This window comes from Mus caroli, chromosome 9 (assembly GCF_900094665.2).
Source record: "Mus caroli chromosome 9, CAROLI_EIJ_v1.1, whole genome shotgun sequence".
Lineage (NCBI taxonomy): Eukaryota > Metazoa > Chordata > Mammalia > Rodentia > Muridae > Mus > Mus caroli.
This window is the reverse complement of record NC_034578.1, coordinates 70,100,666-70,118,478: the sequence shown is the minus strand read 5'-3', so window position 1 is coordinate 70,118,478 and position 17,813 is coordinate 70,100,666. Positions and strand designations below refer to the sequence as shown.

The 17,813-nt window shown below is 44.4% G+C and overlaps 2 protein-coding genes across 7 annotated transcripts in view; one reads left to right on the top strand and one right to left on the bottom strand.

Annotated features, from left to right (window-relative positions):
• The window catches only part of Ccpg1 (cell cycle progression 1), a 29,874-nt gene extending 13,042 nt beyond the window's left edge, over positions 1–16,832 (bottom strand). For 4 of the 5 annotated variants that reach the window (XM_029481227.1, XM_029481228.1, XM_021173388.1 and 1 more), the window contains exons 1-5: positions 16,668–16,832; positions 5,082–5,150; positions 3,438–3,558; positions 3,042–3,118; positions 1,247–1,445 (exon numbers count right to left, since the gene is read on the bottom strand). In XM_029481227.1, the coding sequence (XP_029337087.1) occupies positions 1,247–1,445; positions 3,042–3,118; positions 3,438–3,558; positions 5,082–5,141 (457 nt within the window). In that variant the 5' untranslated portion in view covers positions 5,142–5,150; positions 16,668–16,832. Of the gene's footprint in view, positions 1–1,246; positions 1,446–3,041; positions 3,119–3,437; positions 3,559–5,081; positions 5,151–16,667 lie in introns of those variants that run through there. The other variant, XM_021173392.2, reaches the window with a different exon arrangement.
• Positions 16,833–16,967: 135 nt separating this feature from the next.
• Positions 16,968–17,813, top strand: part of C9H15orf65 (chromosome 9 C15orf65 homolog) — a 3,259-nt gene continuing 2,413 nt past the window's right edge. The window contains exon 1 of one of the 2 annotated variants that reach the window (XM_021173398.2): positions 16,968–17,205. In XM_021173398.2, coding sequence (XP_021029057.1) covers positions 17,179–17,205 — 27 coding nt within the window. In that variant the 5' untranslated portion in view covers positions 16,968–17,178. The other variant, XM_021173397.2, reaches the window with a different exon arrangement.

The following is a 17,813-nucleotide window of genomic DNA, read 5'->3' as shown; positions in this document are numbered from 1 at the left end:
AAGACACTCGTTCTGCTCTTAATACATACAGACTTACTACCATTAATACATACAGACTTACTACCATTAATACATACAGACTTACTACCATTCCCCAACAACTTACACAGCACTCACGTGTCAGACGTGTTACATGGGGACAGACAGAGGATGTGGGTGTTTTGTGACATAATCCCAGCTGAAGCATGCAGACTGTCACAAATCCAAGGCTAGTCAAGGCTACATAGTGAGATCTAGGACAATGTGGACTCAAGAGATACTATCCCAGAACAAACCAACAAACAAGCCAAAAAGCACAATGTGGCATTTTACTACCTTAAGTTGGAATGAAAAATGTCACTGTGTGATTCTGACTGCCAAATGTATACAAATTATTAAAAGATAGAAAAATATAAGGAGCTAACCCAAACTATATATTCTTACCTTTTCATCAGATTAGGAAATTATTAAAACAGCAGTTCTAAATAGAGTCACAGGCCTCCACACTCCATCTTTTAATTATCACTGTGGGTTAACTAATAACTGAGTTAGCCACAGGCTTCTCTTTTAACATTTTCCAGGGACTTTATGTCGAAATATTTTGTCTCTTTGAAAGCTATTACATATTCAGAAATCAGAGGTTAAGGACTGTAGAAGAGGCTGGGTGGTAGCAGCACAGGTCTTTAATCTCAGCGCTCAAGAGGCAGACGTAGGCAGATCTCTGAGTTCAAGACCAGCTTGCTCTACAGAGAGCAAGTTCCAAGGCAGCCAGGGCTACACAGAGAAACTCTGTTTGGAAAAAAACTTGTGAAAGCTGGGAATGATGGCACCTGCCTGTGGGACTGCTGCCAAGTCGGAGGCAAATCCTGAGCTACACAGTGAGCATAAAAACAGCCAGAGTTACAGAGCTAGACTCTGCTATACCACAATCAATTAATCAGATATTAAAAGACAAATGCACCTTTTGAGAACTTGAGACTTCAATAAACTGAATGTAGCATACTGCTTACTTAGTTAGCATGTGCAGTATCTGGGGTTCAGTCCCCAGCATACCCCTATACACATGCATGCACGCACACGTACACACACACAGTAATGTGTCAAAGAAAGAACACTGAGCTCAGCCATAAAGGCCAGGAAAACACTAACAAATTTTATCCAAATTTTCTTGAGTTTCAGAGAAATTATTTAAGATGTTGAAAGCTGGAGCTAGAGAACAAGCCATTAAGTAAGACGTCAGAGGTTCGCTGCTGCCACAGGTCCATACCGGTTTCTGGCTGGCAGAAGGCGTACTGGCTGCTGGAGGAAGAGCCCATGTTAAGGTCATCTGAGCTGGGCACTTCTTGAATTGTAACTTCCTGGATCCCCATTTCTTCCAGCTTAGGTGGTTCAAGTGTAACAATATCCGAATCGTCACTAGTAGTTCCGAAATAGACATTGTCTTCAGGGGAAGGTGCTTCCTCCACCTACAGAACCAAAGTTTACAGGCAGTAAGCTCAGTAAGTTTGAGTCTTATATTTTCTTCACAGTTCAAAATATATGACACCTAGCATCATTCTTTTTGTATTCTCTCCACTTCCCTTTTCTTTTCAATACTGGGGATGGAGCCCAGGGCCTTGTCTACCACTGGACACCTCCCCTAACCCCTAGAGACGCAATTTCTATCCAACAGTAAAGGAATATACAGTCACAGGCTCACTTTCTTTACACTGGAGACCTCAAAGCCATCCATGATGCTAAGAATTAGATGAGATGATGTCTGTCTCCTCCCACTATGCTTCAGAAACTGCTCAGCCCTGCTATGACCACAGGACACCAAGAATTCACTTACTTCAGCAGTCCTGAGTTTGCTGGCACAAAATACTACTTCTAAAGAGTATATGACAGACTGACAACAAATAGGCTACGTTCTACAATCTGAACATGTCCCCTAAAATTCATTAAAACTTGGGTTAGCACATGCCTTCAATCTCAGCACTCAAGTGGACCTCTGTGAGTTGGAGACCAGCCTGGTCTACATACTGAGTTCCCAGGACTGCCAGGGCTATGTAGAAAGACCCTGCAAACAAAACAAAAACAAAACCCCAACAACCACCATGAAAACTCAATGAGCTCTGAAGAGCTGAAGGGGCTGCTGTTTGAAGAGGCACTCAGCACAGTGCCATTCAGTCATTTCCTTCCTCTGTCATCCAAGGATATTGCATTTTTTCCCTACAGAGAATGTGGCCAAAGGTACAATCACCACACACCAAACCAGCTATTAGCACCTTCTTCTTGAACTCCCTAACCTCCAAAAATAAACTATTTTTAATAATACACTTGGCAGCAAGACCTCTCCACCTGCTGAACCACCTCATCAACCCTGAGCTTTATTTACTTCTGTGTCTGCTTAAGTTATGCACATGTCTATCTGTGCAGAGGCCAGAGAAGGGCATCAGATCCATGGAGCTGAAGTTACAAGTGTTTGCAGGACACCCAGATTCTTCCATGTGTGCTGAGATCTGAACTCAGGCTCTCAGGATTGAGTAGCAGATATTCATAGCCACTTGGCCATGTCTCCAGGCCCTTCCAGAAAAGAATTATTCTTTATGTCACCCATTGACTACAATACCATGGAAAGATTATGCAGCCAAGTAGCTGTATTCAAAAGACAACCACAATAGCCAATATTTAATTTGTTATCAAATGTAAAAGTTAACCTTCATTTTAGACCTTCGCTCAGTAAATTTTTAATATAATTCAAGAATAAACTCTACTTCTAAAAATAATCACAATGTAGATTAAAAGAATAAACTATACTTAAAGTGGTTAACCAGATTAAACCAACAGATAAGCTAGCTAACTCAGAAGAGGTTCTTATCTTCTAGTCACAGTCGGCTGTGAGGGTAACCTGAGGCAGGCGCTTGCTTAGAGTCCTGTTCTGAAACCCAAAAAAGTTCACTTTAACCTTAAAACTGATGGATCTTTTTTCACTAGATTTTCCTATAATTTCGGTAGGAGTAGAATGTATAAACAGGAAGACAGTGCTTATCAAACATCCACAGAACAGAATAAAAGTTTACCTCAACTGCTGACTTGGTTTCTCTCATTGATGACAACATGGCTTCTCCCACCGACGATGTGTTGTTTGCGCTGCTTTCTGGTATAAAACCAAAAATGTATGGTTATTTCTTTTGTTGTAAACACTTTAACTGTGCAGCCTACATATCATTAGTCCCTCTGCTCTTGCTAACAAATTTAATTACTTGTAAGTGTGAAGGGACAATTTCACACAGGGAATGTGACTCATTACAGGCTCTCAGGTGTCAGCACCCTTCTAACTACTCTCAGACACTTGCTGGCAGGTTTTCCACTTAAAACAAAGTCCACTGAACATCTGGGGTAAGACCATTCCAATGGCAATCAAGGATGACACCCCCATCTCCAGAAAAACAAAACAAAACAGGAACTTAACTTACCTTCACCTCCATGCCCTACATAAAGAACAGGCAGCTCCTCTTGTTCTACTAAGGAACATTCTAGAGTCAGTCCACAGTTGTCACTGGCTGTGGCAGAATTCACGATCTCTATATCAGAACCCTAGGGGAAAGTGGTAATTATTAATTTAGCTATTGCCTCCCTAAGACTGGATTTCACTGATGATATGTAGAAAATTCCTGATGCTACCACACTCTAAACAGTATCTGTCCTGACTGGCTTTGTTCAACTCAGTCTATACAGGCCTGCAGGTAGAAGATTGCAAAATGGAGCCATAGCCTTCAAGTCAATGTCTGGTGAACACAAGATGACTGTGCTATTCAATGACACTAAAGGCCAAACCCTGAGTCCTGAGTGTCTGCACTATGAGGCTGGAGAGAGCTCAGGAGTTAAAAGCAGCCCAAACTATGTAGTAGGCTCCATCCCAGTCACAACTATACTTGGCTCCATAAACAGTAACAAAAAATGAAGGCTGATGGAGCTGGAGAGAAGGCTCAGTAGTTGCTCTTTCAAAAACCCAGGTTCAGTTACTAGCACCCATATGGTGGCTCACAACCATCTGTACCTCCAGTCCCAGAGAATCTGACTCCATCCTCAACAACAAAGAAGACAACCAGGCACATGCCTCTATCCCAGTGCTCAGAAAGTAAAGCAGAAGGATCAAGGGTTAGAGGTTCAGCCTGGGCTGTGTGGAAATTTAGATAGGGGCTCTCCTAGTTACACAGTAAGACACTGATCTTCCCTCCACACACACACACCCAAAATAGAAATGAAAAAAAAATGTACCACAAAGAAGGTCTTTAAAAATTACGTAAGAATGTAGTTGTACCAGGCAGCACCTGACAAAGAACTTTGCGGCGCCCCTCAAAGTTAAGGAAGACAGGTAGAATAATGTAGAAATGAGTCTAGCTATGGTTTTCAGCAGTTCCCAAAATTCTGGATGCTTCTCTAGAGAAGGTCACACTTCCTCTTGATTATGAACTGCTGTCTTCACACATAAAAATCTAAAATACATATTTTTTTCTTATTAAGTTCTGTACGCCATTAAAAGAGGGTGATGAGGTTAGATATGGTTCATGCCTCTAATCCCCATACCTGGGAGGCTGAGGCAGGAAGGGTGCCTTGAGTTTTAGGCCAGCCTACATGACAGAAGGAGACTTTCTCAAAAACAAAACAAAAGCCAGCCATACTAGCATATACCTATAACCCCAGCTCTCGGAAGCAACCGCTGTGGATGTGAGGCCAGTTCTGGGCAGCCATGGCTACTCAGTGAGACTTGAATGTCTCAGTACAACCAAAAAGCCCCACACCCTGGGTGTGCTGGTACAGGCCTGTCAGCCCAGCCTGAGGAGGCAGAGACAGGAGGATTCCAAGCTCACGAAGATCAGTATGAGCTGCACACTTGACTCCAAGACCACCTAGAGCAACTTATTAAAACCCTATATCAAAATTTTGTCTGTTAAAAAAACAAACCCTAGGGCTGTATGTAGCTCAATGGCATTTAGCAGGCAAGTTTAATATGGGTGAGAAAACAGCCAACTACAAAGGAAGCCACACTTCCCTAGAAAACACCGACCTTCATAAAGCAGTTTCTGTCACTGCTAACAACATATTGGAGAACATACCTCATGATTGATGACAGTCCAGCCACAAGATGAGTCACTGTCGCTGGAACTTTCAGACATTTTTCAGGTCTATAATACAATGAAACATGTAACACGTTTTTAAATGTCTGCAAAAGCTCTACCACACAGCATAACCTCCAGGTAAAACTGAGACACCACCACAGGCTTTCCACACCGACCATACGACTACACAGCTATAAGAATAAACCAAATCGTTAAGCTGTGGGAACCCTCCTGAGCTAAGGCAACCTCCCAGCTGTGCTGCTGCGACCAACAGAAGTTGTATCTGAAAGGCGAATACCTAGGATCCTGCTGGCAGATGGTTAATTGGGACCAGACAGCAGCAGCCTAAGTTCACTTTCAAACAGCAGTGAGCTGTGAAAAGCCAACAGAGAAATTTCAATTAAAATAACTATTATCAATACCTCAATTGGCTTTATAAAGGGTGGTTCCAAACCTAAGACACTGAGAAGGACCTCATTTTTGTCCTGAAGTAGCACCTTGCTCAGTGCTGCCTGGTCGCTCTTCCATCTGGAAAGCTTTTACATTGCCACTCCACGAAGGCTAGCCTAGGCTAGCCTTGAGATTATCCACCTCTTTAACTAGCTTCTGCCTAGTGCACAGACACAATCAAAGTGTTAGATCTAATTTGAAGGCTGTGGTTCCAACACAACTGTATCCAGGAGCTGGGACATAGCTCAGCTGGTAGCATGCCTAGCTGGGTGAGTTTTCCAGCACCATATGACTTAAACATGCTGGCACCCATCTGTAATCCTAGCATCTGAGGTAGAGTCAGAAGGATCAGAAGTTCAAGGTCACTCCTGGCTACACAGTAATAAGTTCCAGGCCAACCTGGTATTCTAAACACTCTTAAGAAGTTGCCCCACCCTCCGTTCTGCTCTAAGAATAGCTAGTCTGCAATGACCTTCCCAAGGCTACTGGACAGCAGTGCATGGCACCCTTCAATTCCAGGGCTCTGCACTAAGAAAGCTGAAGTGGGAGAGCTTCCAACTGTAAGCCAGCCTAAGAGAGACAGCAAGTACTTGAGGGGTGGGGGAGGCAGGGTGGGTGAAAGGCAGAAGGGAGGGAAGCAGGTAGGCTCCCTTAAGCATCAGCCTCCATAGATTCTGTTGGTTTTAGCCTGTGACACCAGCACTTGAGCTCTATAGTATGAATTTGTCTCAAAATAACCAAAAAAACATGTTCTGCAAGGGTAACTTGAGGGCTTCTGGGCATAGCTGTGCATGCCTTTAATCCCAGTACTTGGGAGGCAGAGGCAGGCGAATTTCTGAGTTTGAGGCCAGCCTGGTCTACAGAGTGAGTTCCAGGGCAGCCATGGCTATACAGAGAAACCCTGTCTCAAAAAAAAAAAACAAAAACAAAAAATAAATAAATAAAAATAAACAACAGCATTCCTCATTAACCCAAACAGACAAGTTACCTGGTCTGATGATGCCCTACATTGTCCCTAATAAGCTACATTTTACTATGAAGAAGGCAGGGCTTCCATTTCCTTATCTTCTAGAATTAGACAGGAGTGAGAAGAATGGGGCACTGTTATCTCACAATCCTGTGATTCTAAGCAGACCACAGACTGAGGTAAAGGCCAACGCTGCTGGGCTGTCCCTGAGTCCATTTGGATGCCTGTCCAGAATCTGACTGTAATCAGGCTGTAAGCCCAGCTCTCCAGGAGGCCAAGACAGAAGAACAACAAGTTTAAGACTAGCTTAGGCTACAAGTTTGGGCTCCAGATCAAGCTGAGTAACCTTGTGGAGGTTTTTTTTTCCCTTTCAAAAATCCTCTTTAAGTATTTTTGCATGAACATGTGCGTTGTGCCGGCATGCATGTGAATCACAAGCAGGCTTGGTGCCCATATAAATCAAAAGGTGTTGGGTTTCCTAGAACTGAGTTACAAACGGTTGAGAGCTACAATGTGGGTGCTGGGGACCAAACTGGGGTCCTCTCCATGGGCAGCAAGAGCTCTCAACCACTGAGCAATCTCTCTAGCTCCTCCTCTTTAAAGTTTCCATCCATTACAAGCTAATGTAAATGAGGTTCAGTGGCTGTGATGTAACTTAGTGGCACAGCAACTACTTCACATGTATCTGGCATTAGGTTCAACCCAATTCAGTTTGAGCATTCAAAACAAATTTTGGGGGGATCAGAAAGTAGCTGAGACATGTCTCACCGAAGCCACCCGTTAGCCTAAATCTTGCTGTATAAACAAAGCTAGCCTAGAATTTGGGGCTTTCCTGTATCAGCTTTCCCAGTACTGAGGCTATGTTACTTCTAACTCTAATTAAATAGCTGTGTTAATTAAGGTATTCTGTGTGCTTATGTATGTTCATGAGTGCACATGCCTGTACGTGTCCCTGCATGCATGCATACACATAAAGATGCCAGAGGACAAGAGTGGCAAGCAGTCCTCGTGGTTTTAAGACAGCGTCTCTTAGGGAGAGTCATGCACACCTTTAATCACAGCACTCATAAGGGAGAGGCAGGTGGATCTCTTTGAGTTTGAGGCCAGCCTGGTCTACCTAAGCTGAGTTTCAGGACAGTCAGGGCTACAAAGTGAGATTCTATCTCAAAAGGAACATGCCAAGTAGGCCAAGCAGGCCAGGCTGTCTGACCAGCTAACTTGATCTGACCTATAAACAAACAAGTGCCGCCACGCCACTGTCTTACATGGGAGCTGGATACCAAACTCAGGTCCTCACGCTTGCCTGACAGTACTTTAGTGACTGAGTTCTCTCCAGCCCCTGTGTCTATTTTGGAGACTGAGCCTTGCTATGTAGCCCAGGCTGGCCTCAAACTCATAATCCTCCTTTCCTCCTTTCCCGAGTTCTGGGATGGCACTGGCGTGTCACCTGTCCCAGCCAGACATTTCACTTTTCCATTTTATTTGATATAATTACTGCAGGGTTTTGTTTGTTTGTTTGTTGTGTTTGGTTTTGGTTTTTTGTTTTTTGAGACAGGGTTTCTCTGTATAGCTCTGGCTGTCCTGGAACTCACTCTGTAGACCAGGCTGGCCTTGAACTCAGAAATCCACCTGCCTCTGCCTCCCAAGTGCTGGGATTAAAGGTGTGCACCACCACACCCGGCTACTGCAGGGGTGTGAAAGGTAGCTTATGTAAAATGAAAATGACTTCTTTTTTTTAATTGAGAAAAAAGGGAATGCTCTGAAGGCTAACGTGATTGCATGTATACTTTATTTCCATCAAGTGTTTGAGCCCAGACTCAAGGCTAACCTGGCAGCCCAGTACAACCTGGTCTTCCTTACCTGAGAAGCAGCTAAGCATGGTGGCTGGGCCTGTAACCCAGCTCTGCTCCCCAGCCAAGTGAGAAAACAGATTGTGGAACCGAGCTGGGGACTGAGACCCTAACTCAGGAAGGAAGGAAGGGAGGGAGGGAGGGAGGGAGGGAGGGAGGGAGGGAGATAAAGAAAATGGAGACTCAAAGTCTGTGGGCCCATTTTTCAGTGCTGGGGAGTTAAGCTAAGGCCTTCCTTACAGATGCTAGGTAAGCACCTCACCACCGAGCTGCAGCCCCCGGGGCTTTTATTTTGATATAGGGAGGATCTCACTGCCTTACCCAGGCTGGCCTGGGAATGATTCTATAGCCCAGGCAGGCCTTCCTATCATCTTGACTGGGACTCTCCAATTCCGGGATTTTAGGCATGAGCCACCATGCCTGTTTGCCCTTACAGCAGACTGTTCTATTAAACAAACAAACAAAACCTCAGACCTATAGTCCTAATTACTTGGAGTCTGAGACAAGAGATGAATAGTTCCAACAACTAGGGTTGCATGATGTCATAGTCTAGCCTAGGATGTAACAAAACGGAGGGGTGTCCTGGAAAGATGGCATACTCTCAGCTATCACTCCAGAACTGTGCTCGCCTGCTTAATGCCATGCTCCCCAACATAATATGATGTTCCTGGTCAGATCCCATGGAACTGGAGTTCAAATAGTTGGGAGCTGTCATGTGGGTGCTGGGAATTAAATTTGGGTCCTCTGGAAGAGCAACAGGTTCTGCTAACCACAGAGCCATCATCTCTCCAGCCCTCAATCTCTTCTATTGTGTTGGTCAGGGTGTCTCTTCACAGCAAGTAAATAAGACACATACACAACACAAAGGCCTGTGGTGGTGTATGCCTTTAACACCAGCAGGCAGGTAAGCTACCTAGTTTTTGAGACCAGCATAGCAAGTTCTAGGCAGGAGTTGCACACTGACACCCTTTCTCAGAACAACAAAAGCAGTGGTTTTTGGTTTTGCTTTGTTTCTGTGAGACAGGGTTTCTCTGTGTAGCCCTGGCTGTCCTGGAACTCACTCTATAGACCAGGCTACAGCTCCTGTGGTTTTTACTTTGATACAGGAGGGTCTCACTAACTTACCCAGGCACGACTGGAATTCTTCTGTTACCCAGGCAGGCCTTGAACTATCTTCCTGACTCAGACTCTCCTGTTCAGGAATCCTGGGCTGCTCAGAGATGTGGCTGCCTCTGCCTAGTCGTGTGCCAACCGCCACGACAGAACCAATTTTAAGCACGGTGAAAGACACAAATTCAAGGAGCATTTTCTCCCTGAAAAGTTAACGAAACTAACATGTTACCTTAAAGTTTTACCCACTAGACTTTTAGTGAGTTGAGTCCACATAGTACAGGATATAAGGTTCTTTTTCTCTGGCCATAGTAATCCTATCAGTGAGTGCAAAGACTCATCTCCGTAAAAAGCAGGCTTTCCTGGTTGAAATGCGGTAGGAAGACACTGTCACTAAAAATAATGTAAGCCAGGCAATCCTGGCACACTATAACCCCAGCACTCAGGAAAGCAGAGGCAGGAGACTGCCCACAAGCTCCAGGTCAACCTGGCACAGAGTTATAACCCTGTCTTTAATACAAAACAAAACAAAAAATGAGTGTAGTCACACACAAATCTTAGCAAAGGAAAGGGTAGGACAGGAAGATCTGAAGTTCAAGGCCAACCTAGTCTATGTAGTGAGACTGGATGCTAATCTGAGCTACATGAAACTCGGCCTTTAAAAACAACAAAAAAGCTGGGCAGTGGTGGCGTACGCCTTTTATCCCAGCACTTGGGAGGCAGAGGCAGGTGAATTTCTGAGTTTGAGGCCAGCCTGGTCTACAGAGTGAGTTCCAGGACAGCCAGGGCTACAGAGAGAAACCCTGTCTCGAAAAACAAACAAACAAAAACAACAAAAAAGGGGGCTGGAGAGATGGATCAGAGGTTAAGAGCACTGCCTGCTCTTCCAGAGGTCCTGAGTTCAATTCCCAGCAACCACATGGTGGCTCACAACCATCTGTAATGGGATTCCATACCCTATTCTGGTGTCTAAAGACAGTCACAGTGACACACACACATATACACACATATAAAATAAATAAATCTTTTAAAAACTAAAATTAAAAACAATCAATTACAATATTTTTAAAAGAATAAATATGGTCCACCCATGTACTCCTGCTATATATACTAAATATACCTTTTCATCAAGAACATCATCTCTGCAAGAGAAATGAGGCAACACCATTACTCTGTAAATTTCCTTCTATGATGTAACACTGCAAATTAGGAAGCAAAAACCACTTTTGCTCTGATATCTGAAGTAAATAGCCTAAGCCACATCTTTTTTAAAAGTGAGAAAACAATGATTCAAACAGCGAGGGGAAATCACCTAGGGCAGGGAGGCCCGCCTTTCATCAGCTATCTGCAGTCTTAGGAAATGTCCTGGCTGTCCAGGGTTGTTACTGTTCAGTTTTGGAAAAAGCCTAAAAGAGCTAATAAATGAGGCTGAAGAGACAGCGCAGTACTGTTCTCAAAGGACCCGAATTACCCAGCACCCACATTAGATGGCTTACAAAAACTGCTTATGTTCTGGCTTCTGGGGGATCAAACACCTCCCATTTCCATAGGTAGGGAACTCACATGTATATCCCAGAAACAGGAACTTACAGAGTAAAAAAACGTGCCCCCCCCCCATTTTAGTTAACTAATACCTAAGATGGGCAGGCTGCGCACTGCCCTTCCTGGGACACTGAGTCCAGGGTGGCTTCATCATTTTACAAATCTATCTGGTTTTGGCTCTGTTTTTCCTATACTAATACTGTTCTCTCTCATGTTCGTTCTCTCTCTCCACACACACACTATAATTGTATTTTTAGATGTTCTCACAAAAGATAATTTACTCTTATTTTCTTACAGCTATGATCTAAGATAACTGAAAGAAAAGCTAATACAAGGATCTATGTATTTTTTCTAGTTGCTATTTATTAGTTTATATCTGGTTACAAGGGAGAAGGGTCCCCACTGTCATCTAGTGATCTAGTGGCACTAGGAGATGATATAGATCTTCCTGTGCTGTCCCCTAACTTCAAGAGTGGATACCCAACCCAGTACATTTTACACATCTGTTTTCCTTCACTTTCACAGACCTGTATCACTTTGGTAAAGCCTTCCAAATGAACTTAGAAATTTCTAGCCAGGCGTGGTGGCGCACACCTTTAGTCCCAGCACTCGGGAGGCAGAGGCAGGCGGATTTCTGAGTTCGAGGCCAGCCTGGTCTACAAAGTGAGTGCCAGGACAGCCAGGGCTACACAGANAAACCCTGTCTCGAAAAAACCAAAAAAAAAAAAAAAAAAAAATTTCTAAAACACTGCTTTACATTAATGTTCTGTATCAATTAACTTAACTTCAGATCAACCTCAGAGTTAGATGCTAACGGATAACTGACTTTCCCAGGAGAAGGCATCTCTCCACCGCCACCCAGGGCTCTCACACCTGCCTGCCAGGAGGATTTCAGACTCAACAGTCTTGCTGCTCATGAGGGCAACATTAAAAAGAAGCCACTTCCTATGAAATCAAACAAAGGACCTCAACACATCTAACTGTGAGACTGAGACAAACGTGAAAGGCCCAACCACAGAGGCACCATTTTACAATTCCAGGTCTTTTAATTAGAAGAGCTAAGTCACAGTGAGGAAGGGAACTAACTGGTCTTTAGACTAGAACACACTACGCAGCTCTAGCTAGAAGACAAATAAAACCCTGGATGTTTCTTCACCAAAATTATGCTCCAAAAGAATGTGCATGGCACTGCCATCACGATGTGTACTCAGTTTCACAGGTCACTTACAAAGGCCTGAGTCCCTCTTCCCAAGTCCACCTTGAAGGTACACAGGGGCTACTTCCAGCTTGGAAGTAACGGAAAGACTTGGTACCTCAGATACTTGTTCATCACTGAATTCTGTTTTCCTTTCCACGTTCTCTGGAGCTCATCGGCAATATGAACTCAAGAGCTGAGTCTGTCAGCAACACTCACTAAGAAAAATCAGACTTTGTTCTCATATTATGAAAGAGGAAACCTGCAACTCATCTTACTGACTTCCTAAAGCTTCCACAGAAAACCCTACTGACTCTTCAAAGGTTTTTCACATATTAAATACCCTTCTAAATGCCCAATTAAAACAAAATAAAAATCCCTAAATATATTACATGCAACCCTTACATATTACAGGACTAACCTTTCTCTGAACTCAAACTGAAAGATGATTTGGTCCTGTTTAACGGAGCAAGGCAAACAGTAAGCCCTGAAACCAACCTCTTTACCTGCCCTAATCTAGCCAAATCTGATTGTTCCTAAGAATAAAGACCTAGAGAAGAGGCAGTGATGGCCCTGAAGGCCACGTTCTTGACGTTTTCCAAACGACAATGTGTGGATTTTTACAGTTAACATTCAAATAATTTAAAAAATACTTACGTTGGTTGAAAAATACAATTTCACCTACAATAGCACTGTGGAATGTGGCAGCTCAGACATATTAATCTAGTACAAATGCTTTTTATATCCTGTGGATGGACCCAAAGCCTACATTAAACCAACACAAGATGGACTGGTGAGATGGCTCAGTGGTTAAAACCACTGACTGTTCTTCCAGAAGACCTGGGTTTGAGTCCCAGCATCCACATGGCAGCTCACAAATCCACACAAGACACACAAAACACAAGTAAAAGACAGACAGAAAATATTGAAAAGAAACTGACATGTGGAGAAAAGCTCCCAACCAGAACAGCCTAAAAAAACAAAAATACTACCATCTAAAAAGCAATAAAGGCTGGCTCATGCTGGCTCACACCTGTACTCAGAAGGCTAAGGCAGAAAACTGCAGCAAGCTCCAGGCCTTGGGCTGAGGAAGACCCTGTCTTAAAAAAAGAAAACAAAGAATCCCAGAGCTCAGAAGGCAGAGGCAGGTGGAGGCCAACCTGGTCTACTAGTCCAGGACAGCCTGGGGTGTTTCACCAAGAAACCCTGTGTCAGAAAAACAAAAACAAAACGTCGGACCAGAGGTATAACTCAAAGGTTATACCTGGGCTCACAGCCACCAAGCTGGGCGGCCAGAATTTGACCTCCAGGACACAATCACATGGTAAGTCTGAGATTCCCATAAATTATCCTTTCCTCTGTTTACATACAAAATAAAAATATAACCAAGGCAAACCGATGAGAGTTACTTCTCCTAAGGTCGCTAATGACAAAACACAGTCACTATTCTTTCAAAGAACAGAAGCAAAGATGTAGACTAATGAATTGTATAATTTTATCTGTTCACAATGAATCTAACAAAAAAAATTAAATATAGCTCAAATGATCAGACATATGAAGCCTACTACTTAATTATCTTCAAACTGGGTCTGTTAGCCCAGGATGACCGTGGACTCCTGATTCTTCTTCTGACCTCCCATGTATAAGGATTACAGGCAAGTTCCATCACTGCACGCTAACTCCCACTGTAAACCCTTACAAATAAACAAGCTGTTTTCAGCTGAACATGGTGGCCCTGGTCAGTGAATCAGAGACCAACCAAGGATACAGTAAGACTGTCTCCTGCCCCTCCACATATTTTTTTGCATGTGGATTTATTAAAATAACCAAGATTGTCTAGTCTAATGTATCTTTTATGTTTGATTTTTGTTCTAGTTAACAACATATCAAAAGACACAATACATGCTAAGAATTACTGTTAGGATGTTTTTTATTCTTTCCAGACAACTAATCGGTCTCTTTCCCTTCTCCTCAAAATAATTTTCATTTAAATTCATATATGGTTTGTGAATTCAGTATAACTGAGGATTGTGCTTTGGTTTCTTTCTTTCTTTCTTTCTTTCTTTCTTTCTTTCTTTCTTTTTTTTTTTTTTTTTGGGTTTTTCAAGACTAGGTTTCTCTGTATAGCCCTGGCTGTCCTGGAACTCAGAAATCCACCTGCCTCTACCTCCCAAGGGCCGTGATTAATAAAGGCATGCGCCATCACTGCCCAGCTGTGCTTTGGTTTCTTTTGTTGTTGATCAGTTTGTATGTGTTTTTTTTTTTCCTATTTCCTGATTTGCTTTTTTGAGGTAAGGCCTGCCTCCTTAGTGAAGGGATTACAGGTGTGCACCACCCGCCCAACTACCCTGATTGGACTGTATACTGCTTTGTCCTTTTTTTGAAACTGGATCTTGTTGTGTAGCCCAGACTGGCCTTAAATTTCCAATTGTTCTGCCTATGCCTCCTAAGCTATGTAATAGACCCAGGCCATTACACTAACTCGTTTATTTACTTTTAGTTTTTAAGCCCAACACCCAGCCCCACAGATCCCCATCTCTGTGCATCTGTGTTCGGAGGACAGTGAGCAACTTGTGGGGGTCAGTTCTCTCCACCCTGTGGGTTCCAGAAATGAACCTCAGATGACAGACTTGCTCAGCGAGTCCCCTTACCCATGGAGACATCTTGCCAGCCCATTTACTTTAGAAAGTCATACTTAAAGAATCCAAAGATAATGGAGGCAAGAGTATCTAGAATTCAAGGCTACATAGCCAACTGGTAGCTGGCCTGAGCTATATGAGACACTGTCTTTAAAGACTTCAGGGCTGAAGAAACAGCTCAGTGGTGGAGAACAAATACTAGGACAGTTCCCGACTCTTCTGGCCTCCACAGGCACTGCACACACAAGCTGCCTTTACAGCAGGCAAAACACATACAAAAACACATCTTTTTTTTAAAAAAAGTGGTGGCATCCCCAGAAAACACAGTAAAGCATAACGAGGTCAGTTTAGTTTCACATCCTAGACAATCACCTTCATAGCTAAATATACTTAAAACTCCAATGGAAACACAACAGTCTATTCTTTGGCTTACAGTACAAAACTGGTTCTAGGAGTTGTTTTGATCATCCTGGGGCTTGAACTCAGGGCCTCACATACATTAAGCAAGTACTGTACCAAAGAACTACATTCTCAGATCTTTTTATACAGAAATATGGTCTCCACTAGATTGCTCAAGTGGTCTCAAACTTGACATTCCCCTGCTTCAGTTTCTAAATATCTGGGGTACCACCTTTAACTGGAATTTCAACTCTGGTGTAAGAGGGTTAAAATAGCATTTACAGCAGGCTCCATAGTACCCAACTATGATCACAGTGCCTAGGATGCTTAGGCAAGAGAAGTCCCAGGTCTAGCCTGGGATATATTAGTATCAGGACAGCCAGAGATACACAGAAAGAAAAAAAGCCAAAAGCATTAACTCACCCTTAACCTTCTCAGTTCCCCTGTGACTTGAGCTTGTCAGAATAGCAAACTATTCACACCAGTTATACACGATAAATATCCCCTGAGAAATCTAAGACCTATTAAGATTGGGATCTTAAAGTTAGTCGGTGGACTCAGAAGGCAGAGGCAAGCGGATTTCTGAGTTGGAGGTCAGCTTGGACTACAGAGCAAGTTTTAGGATAGGTGGGGATACACAGAGAAACCCTACCTCAAAAAACAAAAACAAACAAACCAAAAAAACCAATCCACCCACTCCAAAAAAAAAAAAAAAAAAGGCGAAAGAAAAAATATTGGGACTTTAAGATAGTTAGTGCTGACATTTCAAACATTATGTGACCTTGCTGGAAAGGTCTCATAGCACCCCTAACTGAGAATAACCAACTGGTTGCCCATTCTAGGGGACTAGCAGCCCCATATTGCCAATAAAGCAAAAGTGGGAGAGGGCAGTGCATGATGGTTCACCCTTAAGGAAAACACCCCAGCTGGTTGCGGTCTAGAACTCGGGCGCTGCCCCTGGCAGAGTTGGGATAAATGAGAGGTAAACACAAATGACACGCGCGCAGCTGCTACTTAGGACAAGCCGTCAGCCTGACAAACGCTGGGAAGGACCCGGAGGGGAAGCGTGAAGAACGGGAGGAGAAGAGGGGAGCCAGGAAGGAGCGGCTTCGGGGCTGAGTAGGAGTATACTTCTGGGGTGCACACTTTTCTATTCCTGACACCTGGGACCTCCGGGCGGGCTCAGAGTGACGCACGCGGCATCTCAGCATATGGATGCAGCCGCACCTGAATCCCCGGGCGCCCAGCTCCGAGCTCGCGGGGCTGCAGCCTGCGAGCCCGCGCCTAACACCTGCCAGGTCGCGCCCTCCGCTCGAGGTCGCCCGAGGACCAAGGCGTCCACCAGGAGAAAGCCTCCTGGTGCTGCGCCCGAAGGTATGAGTTGCAGCCTGTGGCCGCCCCATCAGCCCGACCTGCGCCCCAGGGTCTTACCCGAAGACAGCGCCTCTTCCGCCCGACCGCGCCAGCTGTCACCGTGGCGGCGTCCGCGCTCCAGACGCCAGTGACGCCTCATAAAAACAACAACCTGCTCGCGGGCGTCCGCAGCGGGGAAGCGGTGGCAGGCGCGGCGCAGCAAGGCATGCTGGGACTTGAAGTTCCTCCTGCGTTTCCTGCCAGCTCCCGGCGAGGAAAAAGAACTACGACTCCCGAAGACTCGTACGGCCCGCACCCCTGAGGCTACCGGAAGCTGGGCGGAGCGACCGCGGATCTCCACAACATCCGGGCTCCCACGCCTGCAGCCGGTTGCCACGGAGACGAGCTGCCACACTGGAAGACTGAGGGTTTCCACCCACCGTCTCCCTCCCCAGAAATTGTAGTTTACGCGACTCCGATCGTTTTGGCTTGCTGCTGCTTTCCGTCGGTTCTGTAAGAAGACTGGGCCATACGCCTTCGCCAGACTTCTCGCTATCAGGAAAGAGTTGCTTTTGCCGAAGAGATTAAGATGGCGAGAGAGACAGACTGCGACTTGGTGGGTTTGAGCAGAGAGCTAGATGCTTTTGAAAGTCGAATTCATAATAGTGTTTGAGGCACCATCTACTCCCACTCACTAGTCACCAAGCTGTTATATTTACAAGTTTAAATGCGCGATCCACAAAGTAATTACTCTGAAGGTGTATAGGAGGCACCTCACTACAAATGATCTTTTGTCCAGGATGGTTTTTGTTTTGCATTATCTATTTGCAGTCGTGAGGATCGAACTCAGGGACTTGTGCATGGTAGGTAACCTCTGTTCTACTGAACTACACCTCCCAGCCCTAGAACCTTCATGTTTTTGTCACTTGGAGTATGCCTTGTCTAAAAGGATGGGAGAGGGTGAATACAGTGCACTCACCCCAGAGGGAAGTTACCGTTCCTCTGTCCCCTACCTGGCTAGTGAGTAAACAGTAAAGGAAACCATTAAACAAGCTGATGTTGAGCAAAAGCTAGTTCACAGTTAGATCTGATATTTGTATTGCTGTAACTAGGGATTGAACCGCAAGCCTCACACACGCTAAGAAAGCCCTCTACAAAGGAGGTAGATCCCTAACCCCTCGTTTTTGTTTGGGTGAGAGGGGAGTTCTGGGTGGTGTTTTTTTT